We start from the raw sequence: 25,268 nt of genomic DNA on the forward strand, positions 1-25,268 counted from the left end.
GAAAAGATGAGAAAGTTCTAAAGTTGTGCAATCTTTGGGAAAGAGAACACAGAGGCCATGTTGAGGGGTGGGGATACAGAGAGTGTAGAAATAACTGGAGACTTTTAGGCCCAAATAAAAGCATGTCTCCATTATGGGTTTCATCTTGCCCACTAGTAAAATTGTGATAGTGACCAAAAGATATGCGTTGTCTCCAGCATTGAGTGGATATGGGCTCAGTTTTGGAATGTTGGATGCTGGGCTCAAATAGTGGGTCTAGATGTATAAAAAAAGCAATTGTGAGAACACCTAGGATAAAGACACCTCCTGCATTAGCAGATCAGTGCTTGGCCATCAGTTAAGGGCACACAGCCAGAAAGGGCAGGCGAAGAGTGTTGCAGATGAATATTAACTCTCAGTTTTCTCTCTTATTAATAATTAATCAGAACATTGAGAAGAGATGGAAACAAATATTTGGAGAAATTAGAAAATGCATAATGAAATTATCCTGCCTCTTATCCTTGAACATGAAGCTTGTGATAGAGACACAGGACAGCTGGGGAGGTTGGTGAATGTACAAGCTTCAGTCCACATATCAGGATGGCCATGGAAGGAAGAAGAACTTTCTCCATGGAAATTGCAGGTAAGGATCGTCATTAAAGGTGATTTACTTTAGTACTCAAATCTGTGCTCACCGAAGATACTTCATATGCTTCATCTTATTTTATTTCGATACCATTTAAAGGAAATTCTTGTTAGCACTAAAGGTAGTCACACATTGCATTTTATGTTTATTACAAACAGAATATATACTAGGCTTGGAAATGTAACATGAAGAGCCAAAATATATATTAAAGTGAGAATTTGACTTTCATGTTATCTCTTTGCTTGAGGAATTGAAACTTACTGATATATAAATACAGAAATAGAATAACTAACCCATACACAGTAGGAACTGTTCTAGGCATTTTTTCATGTACTATTTCTCCTAATTCCCAGCAGAGTCCTAGTAGGAAGTTTCCTCAGGAAATCATAGTCACTTCCCCTGGGTTAGTTAGTAGGTTTGATTGGTGGGCTTTGAATTTCAGAATCTGAAATGTAAAGAGTGGTTAAGAATATTTATTTATCCAGTGATTGCCTCCACTCTGGTCTGAGCAAACTACCTCCTGCTCTGAGCTGTGGATCAAAGATCTTGTCCAGGCGGTGAGCAGACCACAGATTAGAGAAATCCATGTTTCTCCCCAAAGAAACTGATTTCTCTTCCAAAACAATGGAGAACACAAAGCAGTTGAATAACATTTTCAAAGTGCTCAAAGAAAACCAACAAGAAAAACTGTCAACCAAGAATCTTATATCTAGCAAAATTATCTTTGAAAAGTGAAGGTGAAATGAAAACATTCTTAGATAAACAAAAGCTGGCAGAATTTGCTGGTAGCAATCCTTCCTTACAAAAAAATGCTAAATCAAGGGCCTCAGGCTGAAAACAAGTGACCTCAGACTGAAATTCAAACACACATGAAGAAACAAGTATCACCAGTAAAGATATATATGCAATTACAAAAGATAATGTAAATCAATATTTCTTCCCCTTTCTTCTCTTAACTGATTAAAAAACAATTGTATAACTTAATGTAATCCATAATGTATTTTAGGGCTTATGAAATATATAGAAATATAATGTGTTTTTAAAGGACAACAGAAAGGAGGTGGGTAAGAGCAAAGCAGTATTGGGCTATGGAAATAAATCTATATGGTAGCTGAAATCCACAGAAACAAATCAAGACAACCAGAAATGATAAGTAAGAAAGTGAATATATCTAAAGCTGTAATTATATACTCATCTTTCTTTCTTTCCTCAGTTGCTTTAAAAGACATAAAATTATGCAAAGTACTAATTATATCAATATACTGTTGGGTTTGTAATATTTATAGATGTAATATGTATAACAATATTATTTCAAGAGGGGGAATGGAGAATAGAGTTATATAGTACTAAGGTTTCTATATCTCACTGGAATTAAGTTAGTGTAAATCTGGGGCTGATTCTGATAAGATCAAATGTAATGGTAACATCTAAATTAACCACTAAAGAAATAACTAAAAAATATAGTTATTGTTAAGGAAATTAAAATGCCACATAGAATATTTTCATTCAATGAAAATAAAGGAAGGGCCCTAGTTTGTTAGGCTGCTATAACAAACACTTTATAATGGATTTAATAACAAGCATTTATTGTCTCATGGTAGGAAGACTACAAAACCAACAGCAAAGAATTGCAAGGCCATTCTTCCTCTGCAAAGTCTGTAGGGTTCTGATGCTAGAATGCAGCTATCTTTGGTAGTTGTTGGCTTGCATCTCTACCTCCCATCACATTGTGACTTTTTCCTCTCTCCTTGTATCTGCTCTTCCAGTTTCTGCTGACTTGTGATTTCTGGATCCTCTGGCTAAGTTGAAATAGCCTCTTAAAAAAGGCCTCTAGTTATATGGATTAAGGCTTGCCCTCATTCAGTTTGACCATGCCTTAATAGAACCTTCACAGATCCTGTTCACAAATGAGTCTACACATTAACTGTTAATACATGTTTAAAGGTTCCTATTTATAAAAAGTTTCACACCCAAAGGAATATGAACTAAGGTTAGGAATATGTTTTCTGTTGGGTTACATAATTCAGTCATCCATAGGAAAAATGGAGGAAGATGTAAGATATGAGATATACAGAAAACAAAAAGTAAAATGGCAGACATAAATCCAATTATATCAGTAATAATAAATGTTTTTGGAAGAAGCAATCCAACCCAAAAGCAGAGGTGGTCAAATTGAATAAAAATACAAGATCCAAATATAGGTCAGCTATTCAAAAAAACAAGTAGATAAAAGAAAGAGGATGGAAAAAGGATTTATCATGCAAACCACAACCACAGTAAAGCTTCAGTGGCTATGCTAATATTAGAAAAAACAGACTTTAAATTTTAAAAAGTGTTAGAAAGAGGGATACTTTATAATGATAAAATTGTTGATTGATTAACATAATATAACAATAAAAAACATATATGTGCTTTAGAGCACCAAAATACATAAAGCAAAACCTAACAGAAATGAAAGGAAAAATAGACTATTCAACAGCAGTTGTTGGAGATTTCCTACCACACTTTAAATAATGGATAGAAAAATTAAAGTGAAGATTAGCAAGGAAATAGAAGACTTGAACATTATAACCCCAGTACATTTAACAGACATTTGTAGAAAAGTCCAACCAACAGCAGCAGAATAGATTCTGCTCAAGTGTGTATATAGAACATTCTCCAGGATAGACCATATGTTAGTTCATAAAACAACCTCAGTATATTTAAGAAGATAGAAATCATACAAAGAATACTCTCGGTCACAATGGAGCAAATTTAGAAATAAGAAGAACGTTGGGAAATCACAATTATGTGTAAATTAAACAACATACTCCTAAATAATGATATAGAAATGAAAAGAAATATATACTATTCTAAAGTAATAGATGGAGATTTCATACCCACTTTCAATAATGGATAGAATAACTAAAGAGAAGATTAGCCAGGAAATAGAATATATGGACATTGTAAGCCAAACACACCAAACAGAGTACACCACCCAACAACAGCAGAAAAGAATTTTCTTAGCTGCACATTGAACATTCTCCAGGATAGACCATATGTTAGGCCAGGAAACAAGCCTCAATTCATTTAAGAGGGTAGATATATAAAATATGTTCTCTGACCACAGTGGAGGGAAATTAGATATAAGTAACAAAAAGCATTTGGAACATTAACAATTGTGTGGAAATTAAACAACACTCCTAAATAAACAATGGGCCAAAGAAGAAATTATAAGAAAAATGAGAAAATATTAATATACTAAGGTGAGTGAAAATGAAGATATAATATGTCAAAACTTAGGGGATGTAGCTGAAGTATTGTGTGGAGGGAAATTTATAGTTGTAAATGCCTATCTTAATAATATATTGGAATGGCCATCTAAATCCTTTTGACCGATCTGACTGAATCTTGACATTGAATATTTAGATCTTACGTACACATAGACCAAGCCACCACATTTCTTCTGACACAGAGAGGAGGAGACAGCAGCCTCTTGGGTTTTTCATTATGGTTTTGTGAGCATCTGCCCCTTTCTCTCCGCTGTAGGTCTCTGGGTGCTGGCCCTGTCTCTGTTCATGGCCTGCACAGTTGCTGAAGTTTCAGCACAATCTGAGCCTTGTGAAACTCGAGGACCTCCAGGACCTGCAGGACCTCCAGGACCACCAGGATTTCCTGGATTTCCAGGCATTGCAGGTTATTTTGGTTCAAATATATGAAACAAGTCCCTTTTTGCGTCTGTTTAATTTACATCCTTTTTCTTCATTTGGCAAGTTAATAGGTGCAATGAAATCTCCCAAGTAGCCAGAATGTTCACCAATCACAAGGAAAATTTTGGGGTTATAATGGCCACAGACTTTGTGACTTCCAAATCAGTCTAATTCTGCTGTTCACTGGTGGATATTCTCTGGCAAACCTTGAAAGTTTTTTTAAAGTACATATTCCTGGGCCACCCTTACACATCATCAATCAATGTCGCTGAGTGTAAAGCAGAGAAATCCGTATTGTTTTAAATATCCCAGATAATTCTAATTTGCTGCCAAATTATAGAACTACTGCTCTAGTTCATGTACACATATTATTAGATTTCCTTTAGTCCCAGAACAAGTTCTCTTTCATAAGTGAGGAAACGGGAGCTTTTGGAATTTTAAAAAAATTGTCTATATGCATAGATATCTTTTGGCAGAGCTAGTTTTCAAATTCATAATTTTATACTTTATAAATGCAAATTTTTCAAGTAAAGTGATTAATAACAATTAACACTAATTTAGTACTCCCCGTATGTCTGGGAGGATGCAAGTACATTTATATGCTATATTTTATGTAATATATATTTATACAGTGTTATAGAAAAAAACAGAATATAACCATTGTGTGTCCATCAGATAGAGTTGTGGAAAAATCTTGTGATCCTCCTTGTAAATCTAACTGAACATAACTGGATTTGTTTGAAAAGCATCTGTGTAGCACTTCTAGAGATCTAATTTCACCCAGGGGAAATTCCTCAGACCAGAAATCCCAAGAATTTGAATTTATTGTAACTTTCACAACTGTAGCTCATCTTCTCATTTGATAAATAGGAGATGATACAACTTAATATTTATGTCCCAGGTTTTATTTAATGAAGCTTTCACATAATATCATGTGGGTCTTATAATATTTTATTGAGTAGGGAACTGAGGATTTATTATATTCTAAAATGATATGACTGGGAGGTTGCAGAAGCAGAGCTAGAAGCCATTTCCTATGGCTGGTAGTTGAGGATAGAAGAACAAAGGGAATTTTCAAAGTTATAATAAATGATGAAAAGTGTTATTCCTTCATGTCTCAAAAGATTGCTCTTTTCTTGGTTGTTTGTATAAACAACCATAAATTTACATAAGTATATTTAAGGATAACATAGAAATTGTAATAGATTAATATGACCTTAAAAATCTATTCTTTAAGGAAGGATCAATTTTGACATAAAATATTTTGGGATATATGCTCAGTTATGAAATTGCAATAAAAATCTAGCACTGGGAAATCTAAAGTGCCTAGGAAGGCTTTCTGCTATGTTTACTTTAGGTGGAATACTTTGTTGCTTTAATTTGGGGATATAATATGTACTTTTGGGACTGAGCAAAGAGCAGGCACCTTTTCCAAAGAAGTACTAGTGGATTTGAGTTGTCAAATTGTTACCTTTTGATTAATGCAACTTTGCTCTGAGTTCACTCTGATAATATATATTCTAATAAACAAACAAACAAGAAATAACAGGAAAAATTGTGGAAAGGAAAGAAAACAAGACTAGGAAGCTGAAGACCACTGACCACTGCTGTAAACTAGCTTTGTGATTTTGGAGAAGTCACTTCATGAATTAGAACATATATACTTCAAGTGAAAAATGAAGAAACCTGGGCTCATTTCAATTGTATTGCCTAGAAATAATTCACTTTAATTATAATCCAAGTAAAAACTAATCTTATTCCAATCTACAGTGAAATAGAGATACAGGCATGTAAATTTTTTTCTAAAGTTTCTGGTATTCCAATATTAATTTAACTTTATCCATTGTGACTTGTTCATATTTTTCTCCTAGTAGAGCATGAACACATTAGTAAATAGATAGTCATCAAACAAGTTTCATTATGACAGCTCAGGAAAAACTGATTATTGCTTTGTGGAATGAATCAGTTATTGTTGGGGCTTTAAAATGTCTGATATAATGCAAGAGTCTCTTCTAATAGTGAAATCTTTTCTAGTCCTAATGATGAAAGGATATGTCTTTGAAAATTATAAAATTCCATAACATTTATATTGGAGCCCATATGCTCTAGAAATTCAATGCCTTTGAGAACCCATCAATATATACAACTTTAAGACACAGTGTTCCCAACCTTTTTCAAAAGTCTAAAACCCTGAATTAACCAAGGTAGCAGCGTAAGATATTCCAGGGTGTTGCTTCACCACAGAATCTTTGAACAACTAACAAAAACTGGCAGAGCCCCCTTTTGACATAGATGTGGAATGGACACAACCAAGCCAAGGTCCACAGGAAGGAGGAATACAGTAAGGATCAGAGTGGACTTAATGATATTCTATTCATGAACTATTGTGGTTAATAATCGAGAAAATGTGGCATTGACATGGAAAAAGTGGTCATGGTGGCTGCTGGGTGCGGGGAAGGGGAGGAAGAGAAGAGATGTGGAGGCATTCTCGGGACTTGGAGTTGTCCTGGGTGGTGCCCCAGGGACAATTGCCAGAAGTTGTATGTCCTCCCATGTCCCACTGGATGGAACGTGGGAAAATGTGGGCTATGGTGTGGAACACGGGACATGGGGTGCAGCGATGCCCGGATATACTCACCAGACACAATGGATGTGACATGATGATGGGGGAGAGTGTTATTGTGGGGGGAGTGATGGGGTGGGGGCGGTGGGGGCGAATGGGGACCTCATAATTTTTTAATGTAATATCTTTTTAAAAAATGAATAAATTGAGTAGAATTTGGAGAAAAAAAAAAAGGTGATTCTAAAGGCAGGTCTTCCCCTAAGCTAACCTAAGTGTGTAAAACTCTCCCTTCTGATCTTATTTGTTTAATGTTGTCAGTCTGCTTGCTTAGGAACTTGTATATCAGATTTGTGGTTTGCCTGTTACAAACTGGGTAATGGTAAAAGGTAACCTAAAAATGAGATTTAAAATGTCAATACTAACTTGCAATTGGATTTTATGTATAATTCACAAGTGGAATTAGTTCAACTGCTGGGAGAGCAGGAAGACTTAGCAAAGATGTTACTAATAAATATTGTTTTGGTTGCTTAGTTAATTAAAAAAAAAACTGGCAGAGCCATCTTCCTCAAAACTCTGGAAAACAGTTAAATGTTTGCAGAATGTGTGTATGTGCTGGGTAAGAAAACACAGCTTTAAAAGCAGTAGGAAAATCTCATGGCCCTCTTGCTGGTCCCTCCCTTCCCTCTCCCCAGCACTTTGTGGGGCCAGTCTGGATTGACATTGTCTGTCCTTGGCCCTGTTCCAGTGGGAGCAGAGTTACCCCTATGAGCATACTTGGTTGCCTGCATTTTGGTGCCAGTCAGTTGGCTGGCAGTCTGAAAAAACTGTCTAGTGAATTCATTTGGGGCTCTAGTTCCCAGAACTTGCCATACAGGCAGAAGCAGCTTGGGGATACTTAAGCAGTCTGAAACAATTAAATCAAAGAGACATGGGCAAAAGATTATCTGCTTTAAGTCATACAACAGAGCACCTGAGAGGGGGAGAAAGTCTATTTCATAGGGAGTAGAGGTGGCATTCAATTTCCTGTAAATCAGAGAATTCCTAAGACCACAAGCAAGTACATGCCTGGACAAGACAAAGTCCAGAAAAGACCCTGCACTTCACATTCACCTGGCTGTTTTTCTTGACAAGAGAGCTAAACACTGAAAAGCACCTGCCAGTGCAAAGCCAATTTGAAATCACTGTGAAATATGGTTTGTTTTTCTTATCTCCTGGCACTCAGGTAATCTCTGTCATATCATTATCTGGATACAAACTTAAGGAACAGACAGCATGGGGACTAAATCCCAGAATACTTTAAAATATTAAAATATACAGTTTACAACAAAACATTATAAGACAAACAACAAACAGGAAGTGATGGCCCATCCATAGAAACAGGATAAAAATCCAGAAACTATAGATGAAAAACACCAGATTTTGGACATAGCAGACAAAAACTTCTTAAAAAAGAAAGTGAACATGAGGAACAATATAGTTGTACAATATACATTTTATGGGAATATTTTTCTATCTTTCTTTCTTTCCCAAAAGTATATTGCATAGATTTTGCCTGTGTGAGCGTTGGCTCACAACCTTCCTCTCCCCACTCCCCTATTTCCTATAAGCCTATCTTCCAGTCTCTAGCTCTCTGAGACAACTTGATTTGCTTAATTCATATCAGAGAGGTCATGTAAGGTTTTTCCTTCAATGCCTGGCTTGCTTTACTCGACATAAGGTCCTCAAGATTCACTCATGTTACTCCATGTGTTAGTATTGTATTCCTTCTTACAGCTGAGTAGTATTCCATTGCATGTATGTATCACATTTTGTTTATCCATTTATCTGTTAATGGTCTTTTGGGTTGACTCCAACTTTTGGAAATTGTGAATAATGCCACTATGAACATTGGTATGCACGCATTTGTTCATGTCCTTGTTTTCAGTTCTTATGGGTATATACTCAGCAGTGGAATTGTTGTGTCATATGGCAATCTATAGCTAGTTTTTGAGGATCTGCCAAACTCTCCTCCACAATGACTGGACCATTCTACATTCCCACCTGCATTGGATGAGGGTTCCCATTTCTCCACATCCTCTGTTTTTTGTAGTCCTCTGTTTTTTTAATAGTCACTAGTCTAATGAGTATAAGATGGTCTCTCATTGTAGTTTTGATTTGCATTTCCTTAATAGCTAGTGATGTTGAGCATCTTTTCATGTGCTTTTTAGCCATTTCTTCTTTGGAGAAGCATCTGTTCAAATCTCTTGCCAATTTTTTAAATGGGTTGTTTGTCTTTTTATTTTTGAGATACAGGGTTTCTTTATATATGCTGGATATTAGGCTCCTACCAGATACATGGTTACCAAATATTTTCTCCCAGTGGGTAGACTGTCTTCTCACTTTCTTGACAAACTCCTTTGCATCTATTTTTTCTTTCGCTGCTGATGCTTTGGGTGTGAAGTTCATGAAGCCATTTCCTATTACAAGGGCCTGTATATGTTTCCCTACTTTGTTTTCCAAGGTCTTTATGGTTTTGGCTCTTATATTTAGATCTTTGATCCATCTTGAGTTGATTTTAGTAAAAGTGTGAGATGGTATTCATCTCTCATTCTTTGGTTTTAGGATATCCAGTTCTCCAAGCACCATTTGTTGAAGAGGCCATTCTCTCTCAGTTGAGTGAGTTTGATGGCCTTGTCAAATATCTGATGACTATATATCTATATCAGAACTCTCAATTTGATTCCTTTAATTGGATGTCTATCCTTGTGCCAATACCATGCAGTTTTGACCACTTTAGTTTTGTAGTATGTTTTAAAGTCAGGTAGTATGATTCCTCCAATTTCATTTTTCTTTTTCAATATGTCTTTGGCTATGAGGGTCCTCTTTCCCTTCCAAATAAATTTCATAGTTAGTTTTTCCAGTTCATTAAAAAATGCTGTGCTGATCTTTATTGGGATTGTATTTGCTCTGTAGATCAGTTCAGGTAGGATAGACATCTTAATGATATTTAGTCTGCCTATCCATGAACAGGAAATATTCTTTCATTTATTTAAGTCTTCTTTTATTTCTTTTAACAGTGTTGTGTAGTTTTCTGTGTATAAGTCTTTTACATCTTTAGTTAAATTTATTCCTAGGTATTTGATTTTTAAATTTTCTATTGTAAATGGAGTTTTTCTTGATTTCCTCCTCAGATTGTTCATTATTGGTCTACAGAAATGCTACTGAGTTTTGCACATTGATCTTATAACCTGCAACTTTACTGAACTCACTTATAACATCTAGAAGCTTTGTTGTAGATTTCTCAGGGCTTTCTATATATAGGAACATGTTGTCTGCAAATAATGAAACTTTAACTTCTTCCTTTCTAATTTGGATGCCTTTTACTTCTGTTTCTTGCCTTCATGCTTGAGCAAGTACTTCTAAGACAATGTTAAATAGGAGGGGTGATAGTGGGGATCCTTGTCTTGTTCCTGATCTTAGAGGGAAAGATTTTAGGATTTCATCATTGTATATGATGTTAGCTGTGGGTTTCTCATATACACGATTTATCATGTTCAGAAAGTTTCATTCTATACCTATCTTTTGCAGTGTTTTTATCAGGAAAGTGTGCTGTATTTTGCTGAATACTTTTCTGCATCTATAGATATGATCATGTTATCTTTTTCTTTCCCTCTGTTTATGTGATGTATTACATTGATTGATTTTCTTATGTTGAACCATCCTTGCATACCAGGAATGAAACCCACTTTGTCATGGGTGTAATTCATTTGATGTATTGTTGAATATGATGAACAAGTATTTTGTTGAGGATTTTAGCATCTAGGTTCATTAGAGAGATTGGTCTGTAATTTTCCTTTCTTGTGGCATCCTTGTTTAGCTTTGGTATTCGGGTAATGTTGCCATTATAGAATGAACTTGGCAATGTTCCTTCTATTTCAATTTTTTTGGAAGAGTTTAAGCAAGACTGGTGTTAGTTCTTTCTGGAATGTTTGGTAGAATTCGCCTGTGAAGCTGTCGGGCTCTGGGCTCTTCTTAGTTGGGAGGTTTTTTGGGTTTTGTTTTTGTTTTTTGATGGTCCTCTCTATTTTCTCTCTCTCTTTTTTTTAAATGTTACATTAAAAAAATGTGAGGTCTCCATATACCCCTCACCCCCCTCACCCCACTCCTCCCATATCAACAACCTCTTTCATCATCATGGGACATTCATTGCATTTGGTGAATACATTTTGGAGCACTGCTGCACCACATGGATGATGGTTTACATTATAGTTTACACTTTCCCCCAGTCCACACAGTGGGCCATGGCAGGACATACAATGTCCAGCAGCTGTCCCTGCAGTAACACCCAGGACAACTCCAAGTCCTGAAAATGCCCCCACATCATATCTCTTCTTCCCTCTTAATTAGGAGGTTTTAATGACTGATTCTATCTCTTTACTTGTGATTGGTTTGTTGAGATCATCAGTTTCTTCTTTTGTCAATGTAGGCTGCTTATGTGTTTCTAGGAATTTGTCCATTTCCTCTAAATTGTCCTTCTTGTTGGCATATAGTTTTTCAAAGTATCCTCTTATGATACTTTTTATTTCTGTGGGGTCAGTGGTGATATCTCCTTTTTCTTTCTTATTTTGTGTATTTGCATCGTCTCTCTTTGAGGGCGCACGGCGGCCAGTGGGCGGTGTCAAGGGCGGACGCACAGCGGTGCGAAGAATGCTGCAGAGACGGAGAGTGGTGGCAACGCGTCTGCTTTATTGAGGAAGACAAGCGTTTATATAGGCTAGGGCGCTGGCGGTAACAAGGCTAAGCCAAATAAGGCAATGTATGTGAGGAGAGGCCGCTAATTGGCTGGGGGACGGTTGGGGGTGAGGTACGAGGGTAAGGGGCGACGTGTGGGGTGCGGATTGGCTTAAGCTGAAGGCGACCTCCGATTGGTTGTTGGAGGCTGTTGCTAGGTAAAGGGGCAGAGGTGAGGTTATCATTCTGGCGGGGGGTATATGGGGGCTGGGGCAGAAGATAAGGGGAAGTTGTGGGTTGGGTTCTGGTGAGGCACAGGAGAGGCAGGCCGATTACCCTAGGGCGGCCCCTATGGAGACCGGATGCTGGGTGGAGATAGAGGAGGCAGCCGTTACAGGCAAGAGTAGCAGGGGGGCGACAATCTACCTGCGCCAAGCACTCACCCAGCAGGAGACGAGGCCTCATCTCAACGTACTGGGCCTGCCCAACGATGGTAGCATGCTTGTTACCTCATCTCTTTTTTCCTTTGTTGGTCTAGCTAAGGGTTTGTCAATTTTATTGATCTTCTCAAAGAACCAGCTCTTTGTTTTATTTTTTCTAGAGCTTTCTTATTTTCTATTTCATTTAGTTCTGCTCTGATCTTTGTTATTTCTTTCTTCTTCCTTTGGGGTTGGTTGTTTTCTTTACTAATTCCGTCAAGTGTGCAGTTAGATCTTCAATTTTAGCTTTTTCTTGTTTGTTTTTTGTTTTATTTTTTTAATTAAAGTTAATAGATCATAAGGAATGTTACATTAAAAAACATAAAAAAACAAAAAACGTAAGAGGTTCCCATATAACCTGCTTCCCATCCCCACCACATCATTTTTGTAAGTTGTATTTTTTTGAAGATATATACATCACACAAAAAAAGTTACATTAACAAATATAAGAGGTTCACGTATATTCCCCTCCACCCCACTCCTCCCATACCAATTACCTCCCTCATCATTGTGGCACACTTGTCGCATTCAGTGAACACATTTTGGGGCACTGCTGCACTACACAGATAATAGTTTACCTTGTAGTTTGCACTCTTTCCCTGTACATTCAGTGGGTTATCGCAGGATATATAAATCTTGTTTTTTGTTATATGAATTTATGGCTATGAATTTCTTTCAGTACAGCTTTTTTGCATCCCATAGGATGCATAAAAAGAGAAGAAAGAGAAAAGGGCAGAGGGAATATTCAAGGAAATAATGGCAGAAATCTTCCTGAATTTAACAAAAGAAAAGAATTTGCATATTGAAGAATTCCAATGAACCCCAATCAATTTAAACTAGAAGAGGAAGAAGTCCATATACATAGTAGTAAAATCATTCAATGCCAAAGACAAGAAGAAAGATCTGAAAGCTGCAAGAGAAACACAACACATTATAGACAAGGGAGCCCCAATAAGATTAAATGTCAAATCTCTTCAGAAACAATGGAAGTAGAAGGCAATGGGACAAATTATTTAAAGTACCAACCAAGAATTCTGTATCTGACTTTCAAAAATTAGGGAGAGATTAAGACATTACCAGATAAACAAAGCTGAGGGAGTTTGTCACCAGTAGCCATGTCTAACAAGCAATGATAGAGGGAGTTCTTCAGAATAAAAGGAAAGGGTACTAGACAGAAGATCAAAGCAACAAAAAGAAATAACGACCTCTTATAAAGGTAACCATATCAGTAATTATAAATGCCAGCATCATAGTATAGTATAGTGTTGAATATATATATATACACACACACACACACACATACCAATATACATATTGATATGTAACTCCAATTTTGACTTCTTACAGGTCCTAAAGAGCAAATACATAAAATGTAATGATAAGTCTATGGTTTTGGACATACAATATATAAAAATATAATTTGTAACAAGTACAGAATAAATGTGGGAGGATGGAGTGGTATAAGAAGAGTGTAAGCATGTGCTATTGAAGTTGGTATCAAATAAGATATGATTGTTATGGATTTATAATGTTAAATTTTAGCTCAATGGTAACCATGAAGAAATATATAAAAAATACATACAGAAAAAAATGAGATGGGACTGAAAATGGGACAATACAAAAATTCAAATAAATATTAAAGTAGGCATTAAGTAAAGCATTGAGGGGCAAGAAAGGTATAAAGCATAATGGAACCATGTCACAAAATGTCATAAGAAAATCCTGCATTATCAGTAGTTACTTTAAATGTAAAAGGGTTAAATTCTCCATTCAAAAGGTAGAGCTTGGCAGAATGGATTTAAAAAGCATTATCCAACTACAGGTTGTTTACAGAGACTCATTTTAAATTCAAAGACACAAGTATGCTGAATGTGAAAGGATGGAAAACAATATATACCATGCAAATACTAATCAAAAGAGAACTGGAGTAACTATACTAATACTAAATAAAAAAGAGTTTAAATCAAAATCTCTTAGGAAGACAAAGAAAATGACTATATACTGAAAAAGGAGATTGTGGTGGTTTAAGCCTTTTGTGGACCAGAAAATTATGTTCTTAAGCTAATTCTTTCCTGTGAGTGTAATTCTATTGTAGATGGGAACTTTTGATTAGGTTCAGTTAAGGAATCTGCCTTTTCATTAGATCACTTAAGTAAGGCATGACCCTGGGGAAGGGGGGGTCTTAATCCTCTTACTGGAGTCTTTTATAAACTGGAGTAATATGAAGTGAAGAGGCCGCAGAAATAGACAGAGAGAAAACCTCAACAGGAGAAAGAATGCCATGAGAGCAAGAAGCTGAAATCAGTGGAACCTGGGAATGAAGAAGCCAGAAGCTGAAAGCAGTGAGGCCCAGAGGAGAAGGCAGAGACTGGCAGATATTGCATTGTACCTGATTACCCACAGTTGCAGCTTGGAGAGAAACTATCTCCTGATGATGCCTTCATTTGGACACTTTCATGGTCTCAGAACTGTAAACTTATAAGTTAATATATCCCCACTATAAAAGCCAACCCATTTCTGGTATTTTACCTTGGCAGCCTTTAACAAATTAAACAGGGAGCATTAACAAGAAGACATAACAATTATAAATATGTATGTACCTAATTGCAGACTTCTAAAATATATGAAGCAAATATTGACAGATTTGAAAGGAGAAAGAGATGGTTCTAAATTAATTGTAGTGCTGCAGTACTTCACTTTCAATAAAGGATAAAACATTTAGACAGAAATCCCTAAAGAAATAAGGGCTTAAATGATAGTATAAACCCAGTAGGCCTACAGACAAAACTAGAACATTTTACCAAACAGTAGGAGAATACACACACTTCTCTAGTGCATGTGGATAGTTCTCCAGAATGGACCATATGGTAGATCACAAAACACACCTTAATAAATTCAAAAATATTAAAATTATTGAATTAAATAATTCAATGTATTTCCTCTGAAAGCAGTGGCATGAAGCTAGAACTCAAGAACAGAAGGGAAACTGGAAAATTCACAAATATGTGGAATTAATCAACTCATACTTAACAAAGGATTATGAGAGGATATTATGAAAAACCATACACCAACAAACAGATAAACAAGATGAAATGGACAGATTCCTAGAAACAATTCAAGGAGCAATAGAAGTTCTCAACAGACCAATAACTAGTAAAGGTATCATTAATCAAATGCCTCCTCCAAAAAGAAAAGCCCAAGACCAGATAGCTTCACTGGTGAATTTTACTAAACATTCCAAAAAGAATTAACACCAATTCTGCTCAAATTCTTTTTTAAAAAACTGAAGAAGAGGGAAAACATTCTAAGTCATAGTTTGAGGCTAATATTAACCTAATTCCAAAGCCAGCTAAATATACTACAAGAAAAGAAAATTACAGACCAATCAATGTCCCTTATGAATCTAGAGGTAAAAATGCTCAACAAAATATTAGGAAACTGAATCCAACTGCATATTAAAAGAATTATTTACCATTACCAAAAGAATGCAAGGGTGGTTCAAAAAAAGAAAATCAATTAATGTAATAAATCACAATAATAGAACGAATGAAAAACCACATCGCTATCTTAATTGTTGCAGAAAAGGCACTTGAAAAAATCTGGAACTCCCTTCTTGATAAAAATATTCAGGAAAGTAGGAATAGAAGGAAACCTTAGATAAAGGGCATATATGAAAAGCCACAACTAACAACATATTCAATTGTGAAGGTCTGAAATCTTTCCCTCTTAGATTTTGAAGAAAACAAGGAAGCCAATTGTCATCACTGTTTTTCAACATTTTATTGGAAGTTCTTGCCAGAGCAATCAGGCAAATAAAAGAAATAAAAGACATCCAAATTGGAAAGGAAGAAGTAAAATGTTCCCTATTTGCAGGTGACAAGATTCCCTAAATAGAAATTCCTGTAATAGCCACAGGAAAACAACTAGAGTTCAAAACAAGTTCAGCAAAGTGGCCACTTACAAAATCAAAATGCAAAAATTAGTAGTGCTTCTATACACTATTAATAAACAATCAGAAGGGGAAATTAATAAAAAATTCATTTACAATTACAATTATAAGATTCTAATATCTAGGAATACATTAAGCCAAGTAAAGGACTTAATACATGAAAAAGTACAAAACTTTGTTAAAAGAAATTTTAAATATCTCTATATATTGAATATCATTCCATGCTCATGGAGTAGAAGAATAAGTATTGTTTTTGTTTTTTCTCTTTATTTTTTTAAAAATTGTTACATTCAAAAAATATAAGAGGTCCCCATATACCCCCCACCCCCCTTACCCTACTCCTCCTACATCAACTGTTAAATGTCAATTCTACCCAAATCAATTTATAGATTCAAAGCAATCCCAGTCAAAATCTCAACAGCCTTCTTTGCAGAAGTGAGAAAGTCAATCATCAAATTTATATGGAAGAGTAAGGGGCCCTGAATAGCCAAAACTATTTTGAAAAAGAAGAATGAAGTTGGAGGACTTGTACTTCCTTATGTTAAAATTTATTATATACTCAGCAGTGGAATTGCTGGGTTATATGGCAAATCTATGGCTAGGTTTTTGAGAAACTGTCTAACTGTCCTCCAGAATGGTTGGATCCTTCTGCATTCCCACCAGCAGTGGATGAGTGTTCCTATTCCTCCACATCCTCTCCAGCATTTGTAATCTTCTGTTTTTTTCCTAGCTGCCAATCTTATGGGAGTAAGATGGTATCTCATTATAGTATTGATTTGCATTTCCCTGATAACTAGAGATTTGGAGCATTTTTTCATGTGCTTTTTAGCCATTTGTATTTCTTCTTTGGAGAAGTGCCTGTTTCAATCTTTTTCCCACTTTTTAAATGGGTTGTTTATCTTTTTATTTTCAAGATATAGGAGTTCTTTATATATGCAGGTTATAAGTCTCCTATCTGATATATGGTTACCAAATATGTTCTCCCATTGTGTAGGCAAAAAGAAAAGATAGGACGTAGAACTGAGGAAAAGACAAAGTAGTTGCCTTGCCAATTTGCATACAGGGCAACACTTATTGCAGTGACAGAAGACAAAACATCAAAAACAAAGCTTTTGCATTTTTTAATTTTTTGAAACCCCAATTTATTTTTTACCATAATTTCCCCAAATTAATATGTATTCTATATCTAACCTTTAAACTCATCGCTATATTCCATTTTACTATTAATGGAACCTGGCAATATATTGGGCTTCACTTTTCAGGAAGTTTTGGATCACAGAGAGGTTCAACAAGGGCAGTGGAGGAATACTGGTGTGGGATGTTATTGACAGGGGACACATGGTTGGCAGGGAGTTTTACAGGGCATATATCCAGGGTAAAAAATATTTGGATATTTTCATAGTGCATACAATTAAAAACAACAACTGAGGGAGTGCTGAGTTCCTAGCCAGGGGAGCTCTATCACAGTCCTTAAAGGAACAGCAACAATTCCCCAAGTGCAATGGCAAAGACCAAAAAAGAAGCAAGGTCCAACAATGAGCCCTTGATACTAATGACTATGCTTGTGAACCTGTGCACCTGAAATAAGAACAAGGACTAGAGCTGCAGGGTGCCTAAGAGTTATCTCCTGAGAGCCTCCGTGTTGCTCAAATGTCTCAAAGCCAAACTCAGCATGTAAATGTGTTGCCTTCCCCCCAACATGGGACATGACTCCCAGGGATGAGCCTCCCTGGTGCTGAGGGATTACTACCAAGTACCAGCTGATGATGTCACTAGAAAATGACCTTGAATACAAGGTCAACTTGGACCAGCAGAATATCTCAGTCTACATATAATACCAGGAGTTAAAAATGCTTTTTGACCTGAATGAAGGGGGAAATGGAAAGGACAAATGAGTTTATATGGCTATGAGTCTCCAAAAAGAGCCAGGAGGTTATCAGAGGGGTTGCCCTTATGCACACTTCAGCAGAGTCCCAGAGACAGATAAAGTAGATACAACCCCGGGTATTGGTTTTTCTGAGGGCTACAGAGACCCACAGGTTCTATGGTCATGGCAGATGGAGTTCAGTGCCATGTCAGTTGGCCCTACTTTGGAGTTTGTGTTTCTGTGTGATAGAGCTGGACTCAGATGTGATCTTTTTTCACAAGCCTCTCCTGTTGCTTTTACTGTAACTGTAGTTGGTGCTGAGGTTTAATATATACCCAGGGGATCTGAATCTCTGGACTGACTATATGATAGCCAGGCCCTGAGCCTCAACAGACTTCAGCTCCTACACTCTGATTTATTGGACTTACCCCACTCAGCTAACATGGAGTTGAGGAAGGTCAACCACCACACCATGGAGCCAAGAGTGCCTACAACTGAAAGCAGGAGGATTGCATCCAGTATCCATGTGGAATGTAAGCCCCCTCTTGATATAGATGTGGAGTGGACACAACCATTCCAAGGTCCACAGGATGGAAGAATAGAATATGGATTAGAGTGGACTTACTGATATTCTATTCATGAACTATTGTGATTAGTAATCGAAGGAAATGTGACATTGGTGTGGAGAAAGTGGCCATGGTGGCTGCTGGGTGTGGGGAATGGGAGAAAGAGATGAGATGTGGAGGTGTTTTAGGGACTTGGAGTTGTCCTGGGTGATGCTGCAGGGACAGTTACCCGACATTTTATGTCCTCCCATGGCCCACTGGGTGGAACGTAGGAGAGTGTGGGCTATGATATGGACCACTGACCATGAGGTGCAGCAGTGCTCAGAGATGTATTCACCAAATGCAATGAATATCTCATGATGATGGACGAGATTGTTGCTATGGGGGGAGGAGTGGGGCAAGGGGAGTGGGGAGTATCTGGGGACCTCATATTTTTTTAATGTAATATTAAAAAAATAAATAAAGACAAAATATTAAAAAAATAAAAGAAAACTTTATTATAAAGCTACAGTAGACAAATTCTCATGGTACCAGAACAGGAACAGTCATATAGATGGGATGAAATTGAGAGTTTGAAAATCAACCCACACATCTATGCCCAATGGAGTAATTTTTGTAAAAAGATTTATTTATTTATTTATTTATTTATTTATTTATTTATTTATTTATTTATTTATTTCACCCCCTTCTCCTCCTCCTGCCCTGCTATCTTTGCTGTCTGTGTTGTCTTCTTTTCTCATTTTCTCTTTTCTTGGATTCACCAGGATTCAATCCTGAAACCCCTAATGTGGAGAGGTTCCCTGTCAATTTGCCACCTTAGTTCCTGGTTTCTGCTGCGCTTCACCTTGACTCTGCCTTTGTCTCTTTTTTGATGCATCATCATCTTGCCGTGTGACTCACTTGCACGGGCACTGGCTCACCACGCAGGCTTTTGTGTGGGCACTGGCTCACCATGCGGACACTTGCACTCACCATGTGGGCACTCACACAGGCACTGGCTCACCACGCAGGCATGCTTTCTCTTCTTCTTTTTCACCAGGAGGCCCCAGGGATTGAACCCAGGTCCTCCTATGTGGTAGGCAGAAGCTCTATCACTTGAGCCACATCCACTTCCTCAATTGATTTTTGACAAGGTTATTAAGTCCACTCATTGAAAAGAATAGTCTCTTCAACATGTAGTGGTGGGATATTCATATGCAAATGAATTAAGGTGAAGCCCTACCTCACATGTTATATAAAATTTAAGTAAAAATGTATCAAAGACCTAAATATAAGAACCAGAACTAAAAAACTCCCAGAAAAAAACAGGAAAGCATCTTCAGGACCTTGTGTTAGGTAATAATTTCTTACCCTTTATATGAAAGGTATTAGCAACAAAAGAAAAACTGTAAAAGTGGGACTTCATCCAAAATAAAAACTTTTGTGCATCAAAGGACTTCATAATGACAGTAAAATGGGAGAATGGGAGAATCTACAGAATGAGAGAAATATTTTGAAACTATATTTGATAAGTATTTGATATTCAGATAGATGCCCTACAATTCAACAACCTAAAGACAAGAAAAAAAAATACAATTAAAAATGGGCAAAAGACTTGTATAGACATTTCTCCAAAAAGTATACAGAAGGTCAAAAAGCTTATGGAAAGATGTTCAACTTCATTGGCACTAGAAAAATGCAAATCTAAACCACAATGAACTACCATTTCAAACACGCTAGAATGGCTGCTGTTAAAAAAATGAAAAATAACAATTGTTGTCTAGCTGTGGAGAAATAGGAACACTCGTTCATTGTTGTTGGAAATGTAAAAGGTTCAGCTGCTGTGGAAAATGGTTTGGCAGTTCTTCAGAAAGGTACTATTTGACCCGGCAATCCCACTTCTAAATATATAACTAAAGGGATTGAAAGCAGGGAGTTGGTCAAAAATTTGCACACCTATGTTCATAGTGGCCAAAAGATGGAAGCAACCCAAGTGTCCATCAACAGATGAACGCATAACACAATGTGATATAAATAAGTAGAATGGAATTTATTCAATTATAAAAAATGAAGTTCTGTTACATATGATAACATGGATGAGCCTTGAAGACATCATTGAGTGAAAGAGGCCAGACACAAAAGAATGATTTTGTATGATCTCAGTGATACGAATTAATTAGAACAAGCAAAATCATATAGCCAGAACACTAGACTACAGTTCACCAAGGGCCAAGAGTCTTGGTAAGGAATGGGGAGTTAATATTTAATTGGTACAAAATTTCTATTTGGGGTGATGGAAAAGTTTTGGTAATGGATGGAGGTGACAATAGCACAACTTTTGAATGTAATTAACACAACTGAATTATATATTTGAATGTAGTTAAAGAGGACATTTTAGGTGCTATGTATGTCACTAGAATAAAAATATTAAAAGAAAAACATATGACTGTATAAAATAGATGGCTAAACCTTATGTAAACAATGGACTATAACTAATAGTACAATTATAATAGTATTCTCTTGTCAACTGTAACAAATGTACCATACTATAGTAAGGTGTTAGTAATGGGGAGGAGTATATGGGAACTCTGAATTTTCTCCATAACCTACAACTTCTCTAATAAAAAATATATATATTTTTAAAATTCCAAATTCCAGTCCCTATCCCCAGAGACTCTGATCTGGCCACTGAATATCACCACATTCCAATATAATTATTACATATTACATTATGGAAAATATTCATGGATATGAAATATCTGGAAGAGAAATTAGTTAATTAATTAGTTAATATTTAATTTCAAAACATGTTTAGAGTAACAACTCTGCCAAAAATTTCCTCATATTTGAAATGCTGACATTTTGTTCCTGTCTTTGAATAATTCATTGCTAAATATACATATATGTAATAAGTTATATGTGTTCAAGATCTATAGTGTGTTTACAATTCAGTGTGATAAGAGCTACAGTGGGAATAATAACAGATTGGTTTCATTAATAAGACTCGGAGAAAAAAGTTTCCTGGTCAGGAGTACTCAAGGAGGAGGTGGTGCTGGGGCTGATGCTTGAATGGTGAGTAAGGTTATTTGAGAGGGTGGCAGTGAGTCTTGGGGAGGAAACCACTAAATGTGAAAAGTGTTGACTCAGAAGCATAATAGTCTATCCTCTGTTTATTTGGGTTTCTAGGACCTCCAGGAGTTCCAGGACCAAGAGGCTTGCCTGGAAATATTGAGGAGTGTCCATCTGCACTAACGTCTGCCTTTGCAGTGAAGCTGGATGAACCCCTCGGTGCTCCCTTCCAACCCATTATCTTCAAGGAAACTCTACACAACCATCAGGACCACTTTGACCTGGCCACTGGGGTGTTCACCTGTGCCTTCCCTGGCATCTACAACTTTGGCTTTGATATTGAGCTCTTCCAGAAAGCTGTGAATGTGAGTCTCATGAGCAGTGGCATTCAGATTATCAAGAAGGAATCTGAGGCCAAGGATGGCTACGGACATATATCAGCAACTGCCATCTTGCAGCTCGAGAAAGGAGACAGGGTCTGGATGGAATCCAAGCTAAGCCAAGAAGAACCTGAAAGAGGAATTATTCAAACTTTGTTCTTTGGGTTTTTGATCTCTTAAATTTAATGTCTATATCGCACCACTTTTCTCCACTACTTAAGTCTTTTGAATACTCCCCTTCTTTCATTCCGTTCTGTTTAATGCCTTTTAAAGAAGTATAACCCATGTATTGAAAAAATACCCAGCTAATGTGAATTTAATCCTCATCATTTTAAAGCCCAAAAACGCAAATTTTGGATCATTCAGAAGTATCTTATAGACACTATCTCAAGTGGCTAGGTCTTGGCTAGCTTTCATATACATTTATATGTTTATGGATGATATCAAGGACAGGTTAGAGAATTTCACAAAATCACAGCCTGCCTCATGTAAGGAAAAGGTAGATAACTTCCCATATAGAATGATATGGAAGGCCAAAAAGGAACCTACATCCCTAATTGTTTAGGCCTAACATTTCTTCTCCAGAATATAAAGTTTCCTAATTTTTGGAATTTTGATAAAAATAGTGCTACCCTATAAATATTTTATATGAATTATGCAAAATAATCTTGTAAGACACTTATAATATTTTTGTCACATAATAATGACTATTAAATGCCAGCTATTGATTAATATCATTGTAACCATTATCATTGCCATTATGATATCAATACTGTCACTACATTTTCTACCAACCCTTCAGACTGAGCCTTCCCCTCAAAAATTTTCTATGTGCAACCTATTATATTGTCTTATAGTTTTCCTGAGAAATGAATCATTTTCAGGAATTCACAAGATAACTCTAGTCCAATGTTTGAATGGTCAACACAACAGAAGTCTTTCAAAGGAGTAAATAGATTCTGTAATTTTGCAATCCAGTTCAAACGAACACTGCACAGGTTCTTTGAACTCACCCCTGGAGACTCCAGGTAACTAATTCCCATCCTTTGTACAGGAGAGTGTTGAATCACAGAGTCAGATTGGATGTGGTTGCCCTAACTTAACAGTTGTTCTTTGTGAATAAAAGTGCTTTTTTATTTTACACATTAACCTTTTCTTTAGTCATCTAAACTCTCTTATTACTTTTAATAATTCATTCACAGATTCTTTCCGATTTTGGTATGTGATGATATTATATGTACATACACATTGACAGTTTAATTTTTTTCACTTAAAATTATTTTTTTTCTTCTACTTTATTTTCCTGGCATAAATGTCTTGGCTTAGATTTCCACAAATGTTGATTAGAAATCAGTACATATTGTCAAAAGATTTTTGACAAATGTGCTATGGCAATTTGATCAATAAGTTTATTTTTCAACAAAAGTTGCCAAATATCTCTAGAAAAAAAAAGAATTGTGACCCCTACATCTCAAAAGTTAATCTGAATCTGTCATAGCCTTAAATATAAAAGCCAAAACTATTAAGTTTCTAGAAGAAAATAGAGAAGACTATCTTTGTGATCTTTAGGACATCATTAGGACAAAATTGAACCACTCTCTTGTTTCCTATTTAGGATGATACTTGCTATAGATATGCATGACTAATGGTCATTATCTAGTCTTGTATTGACTAAGAGATTTTATTATACAATTATGTTTAGGACATCAAATACTATTGTATGTGTTTATTAAATAATCAGAGGTTTTCTTTTTTAATTTGGTGTATGTGATAAATTGCATTTACTACTTTTTAAAAATAATAAAGCCTATTTGCGTACCTGGGATGAACTCAACATATTGTGTTGTGTAATCATTTTTATACTCTCTTGGATTCAATTTCTTAAAAATTCTTAAAATTTTGTTGAAGCTATTTGCATCTGTACTCATGAATGAAATAATCCTGTAATTCTTTCTTTTACTGTCTTTTTAAGTGTGCTTTATTTTATGCCCTTGTAAAATAATTTGAGGACACTTACCATCAACTTATAGCAATTTGATCAATACATCAGATTACCATTAAAATACTGGAAGAGCTATTCCATAAGAATTAAAGCTAACTGAAATAATCTAGTCTTTACTAGCTTACAAGAACGTTATCCATTGGTATTCTAGGAGCTCACCTAAAAAATACTCTTTCTTCTTTGGATGACAATAACATATCTAGAGTCTCTATACTATTGCTTTTAAACCATTATTTCAGGAATCAAATATTTTAAAATTCAAGATACCAAAAAAATATGTTTTTTGCCTGGGAACCATAAGAGTCAACAGACCTGTAGGTGATTCACATATTTGAGATAACAGGAAACAAATTTAAAATAAATAATATGTATATATATGTTAAAAATGGAGGAGGGGCAGAACAAAAGAGAAGAAGAATGGACAGCATTAGAGTTCGATTCAATTAAATTTATTAATTTAAATCCATAAAAATGAATCAAATAAATTCCTCTCAAAAGAGAGGTTAAAGTTGTCAGATATGAAACAGGACTATTGATTGGGCATGTAAAACAGCATATAGGATTAATGACTCTAAGAAATGATGTTCTGGTAAACCACTTCTGTAAACAAATATAAAAGAATTTTCTTATAACATTTGTTAGTTTTGTCATGTTAATATTGTTAGCATGGCCAATTTCAAGATACTACCATAGCATCACTCAATGTGAAGTTGGAAGGAGATGTAGAAAATCAATTCTTGCAGCTGGTGTGGAACTGTTCCAAATATACCACAAATTCAAAGTCCAAGCAATTGAAAATATCCAAATTAAGTGAAGAGGGAAATAAAGGAAAGCAGAAAAATAAAGATAACAGAAGAGATTTTAAAATCAACTCAAAAAAGGTAAAGCAGATGTCATCCATATGAAAGAATCAGACATCCCCTTGGAAAAAACCTCCCCAAAGATTCAGTGAATAAAAGAACAAATCTCACTTGCTTAGAACTCTGGAGGATGGTAGAAACTGGAAGATGACTCCACAACCACTGAATTGAAGTAAAAGAAAAATACCAGGTAGGAAATTTCTGTTCTGGACTCACCCTCTCACTCAGACACATGCAGCTTGGGAATTGCCCAGTTAGTGACCCAGGTCCCTCCCACAGGGCACACTTATTATTAAGCTACACACAGCAGGGAATTAAAAAATGGGTGTTAAACTATACTACAGTAAGACAGGAGGGTTCCAGAACTAAAAAGTACAAGGAAAATAGGGCATTGAGTGAGGCAAAGACCTTAAACAAATTACAGGAGCTGGGGAGAAAATTCTATGTGAAAAACAAACAGAACAGATCATCATTCCTAGGGAAGGAAGAGAGGAAAGGAAGCTTTCTCCTGGAATTGCACAACTGCATAA

The 25,268-nt window shown here is 36.0% G+C and overlaps 1 protein-coding gene across 1 annotated transcript; it reads left to right on the plus strand.

The window, feature by feature from the left end:
* Positions 1-425: 425 nt before the first annotated feature.
* On the plus strand, positions 426-23,710 carry LOC101419214 (protein HP-25 homolog 2-like). Its single transcript, XM_004477773.5, has 3 exons — positions 426-622; positions 4,154-4,300; positions 21,614-23,710. Exons 1-3 carry the CDS (start codon positions 580-582, stop codon positions 22,054-22,056), a joined length of 633 nt encoding a protein of 210 aa, XP_004477830.1. The 5' UTR covers positions 426-579; the 3' UTR covers positions 22,057-23,710.
* Positions 23,711-25,268: the final 1,558 nt, after the last annotated feature.

Source organism: Dasypus novemcinctus, chromosome 12, assembly GCF_030445035.2.
Source record: "Dasypus novemcinctus isolate mDasNov1 chromosome 12, mDasNov1.1.hap2, whole genome shotgun sequence".
Taxonomy (NCBI): domain Eukaryota; kingdom Metazoa; phylum Chordata; class Mammalia; order Cingulata; family Dasypodidae; genus Dasypus; species Dasypus novemcinctus.

Excerpts from the sequence above, each read along its gene's own strand:
- LOC101419214 (XM_004477773.5), top strand. The coding sequence starts at position 580 with ATGGCCATGGAAGGAAGAAGAACTTTCTCCATGGAAATTGCAG. Across the intron at positions 623-4,153 it reads TTTCTCCATGGAAATTGCAG|GTCTCTGGGTGCTGGCCCTG; the intron begins GTAAGGATCGTC and ends TCTCCGCTGTAG. Across the intron at positions 4,301-21,613 it reads TGGATTTCCAGGCATTGCAG|GACCTCCAGGAGTTCCAGGA; the intron begins GTTATTTTGGTT and ends TTGGGTTTCTAG.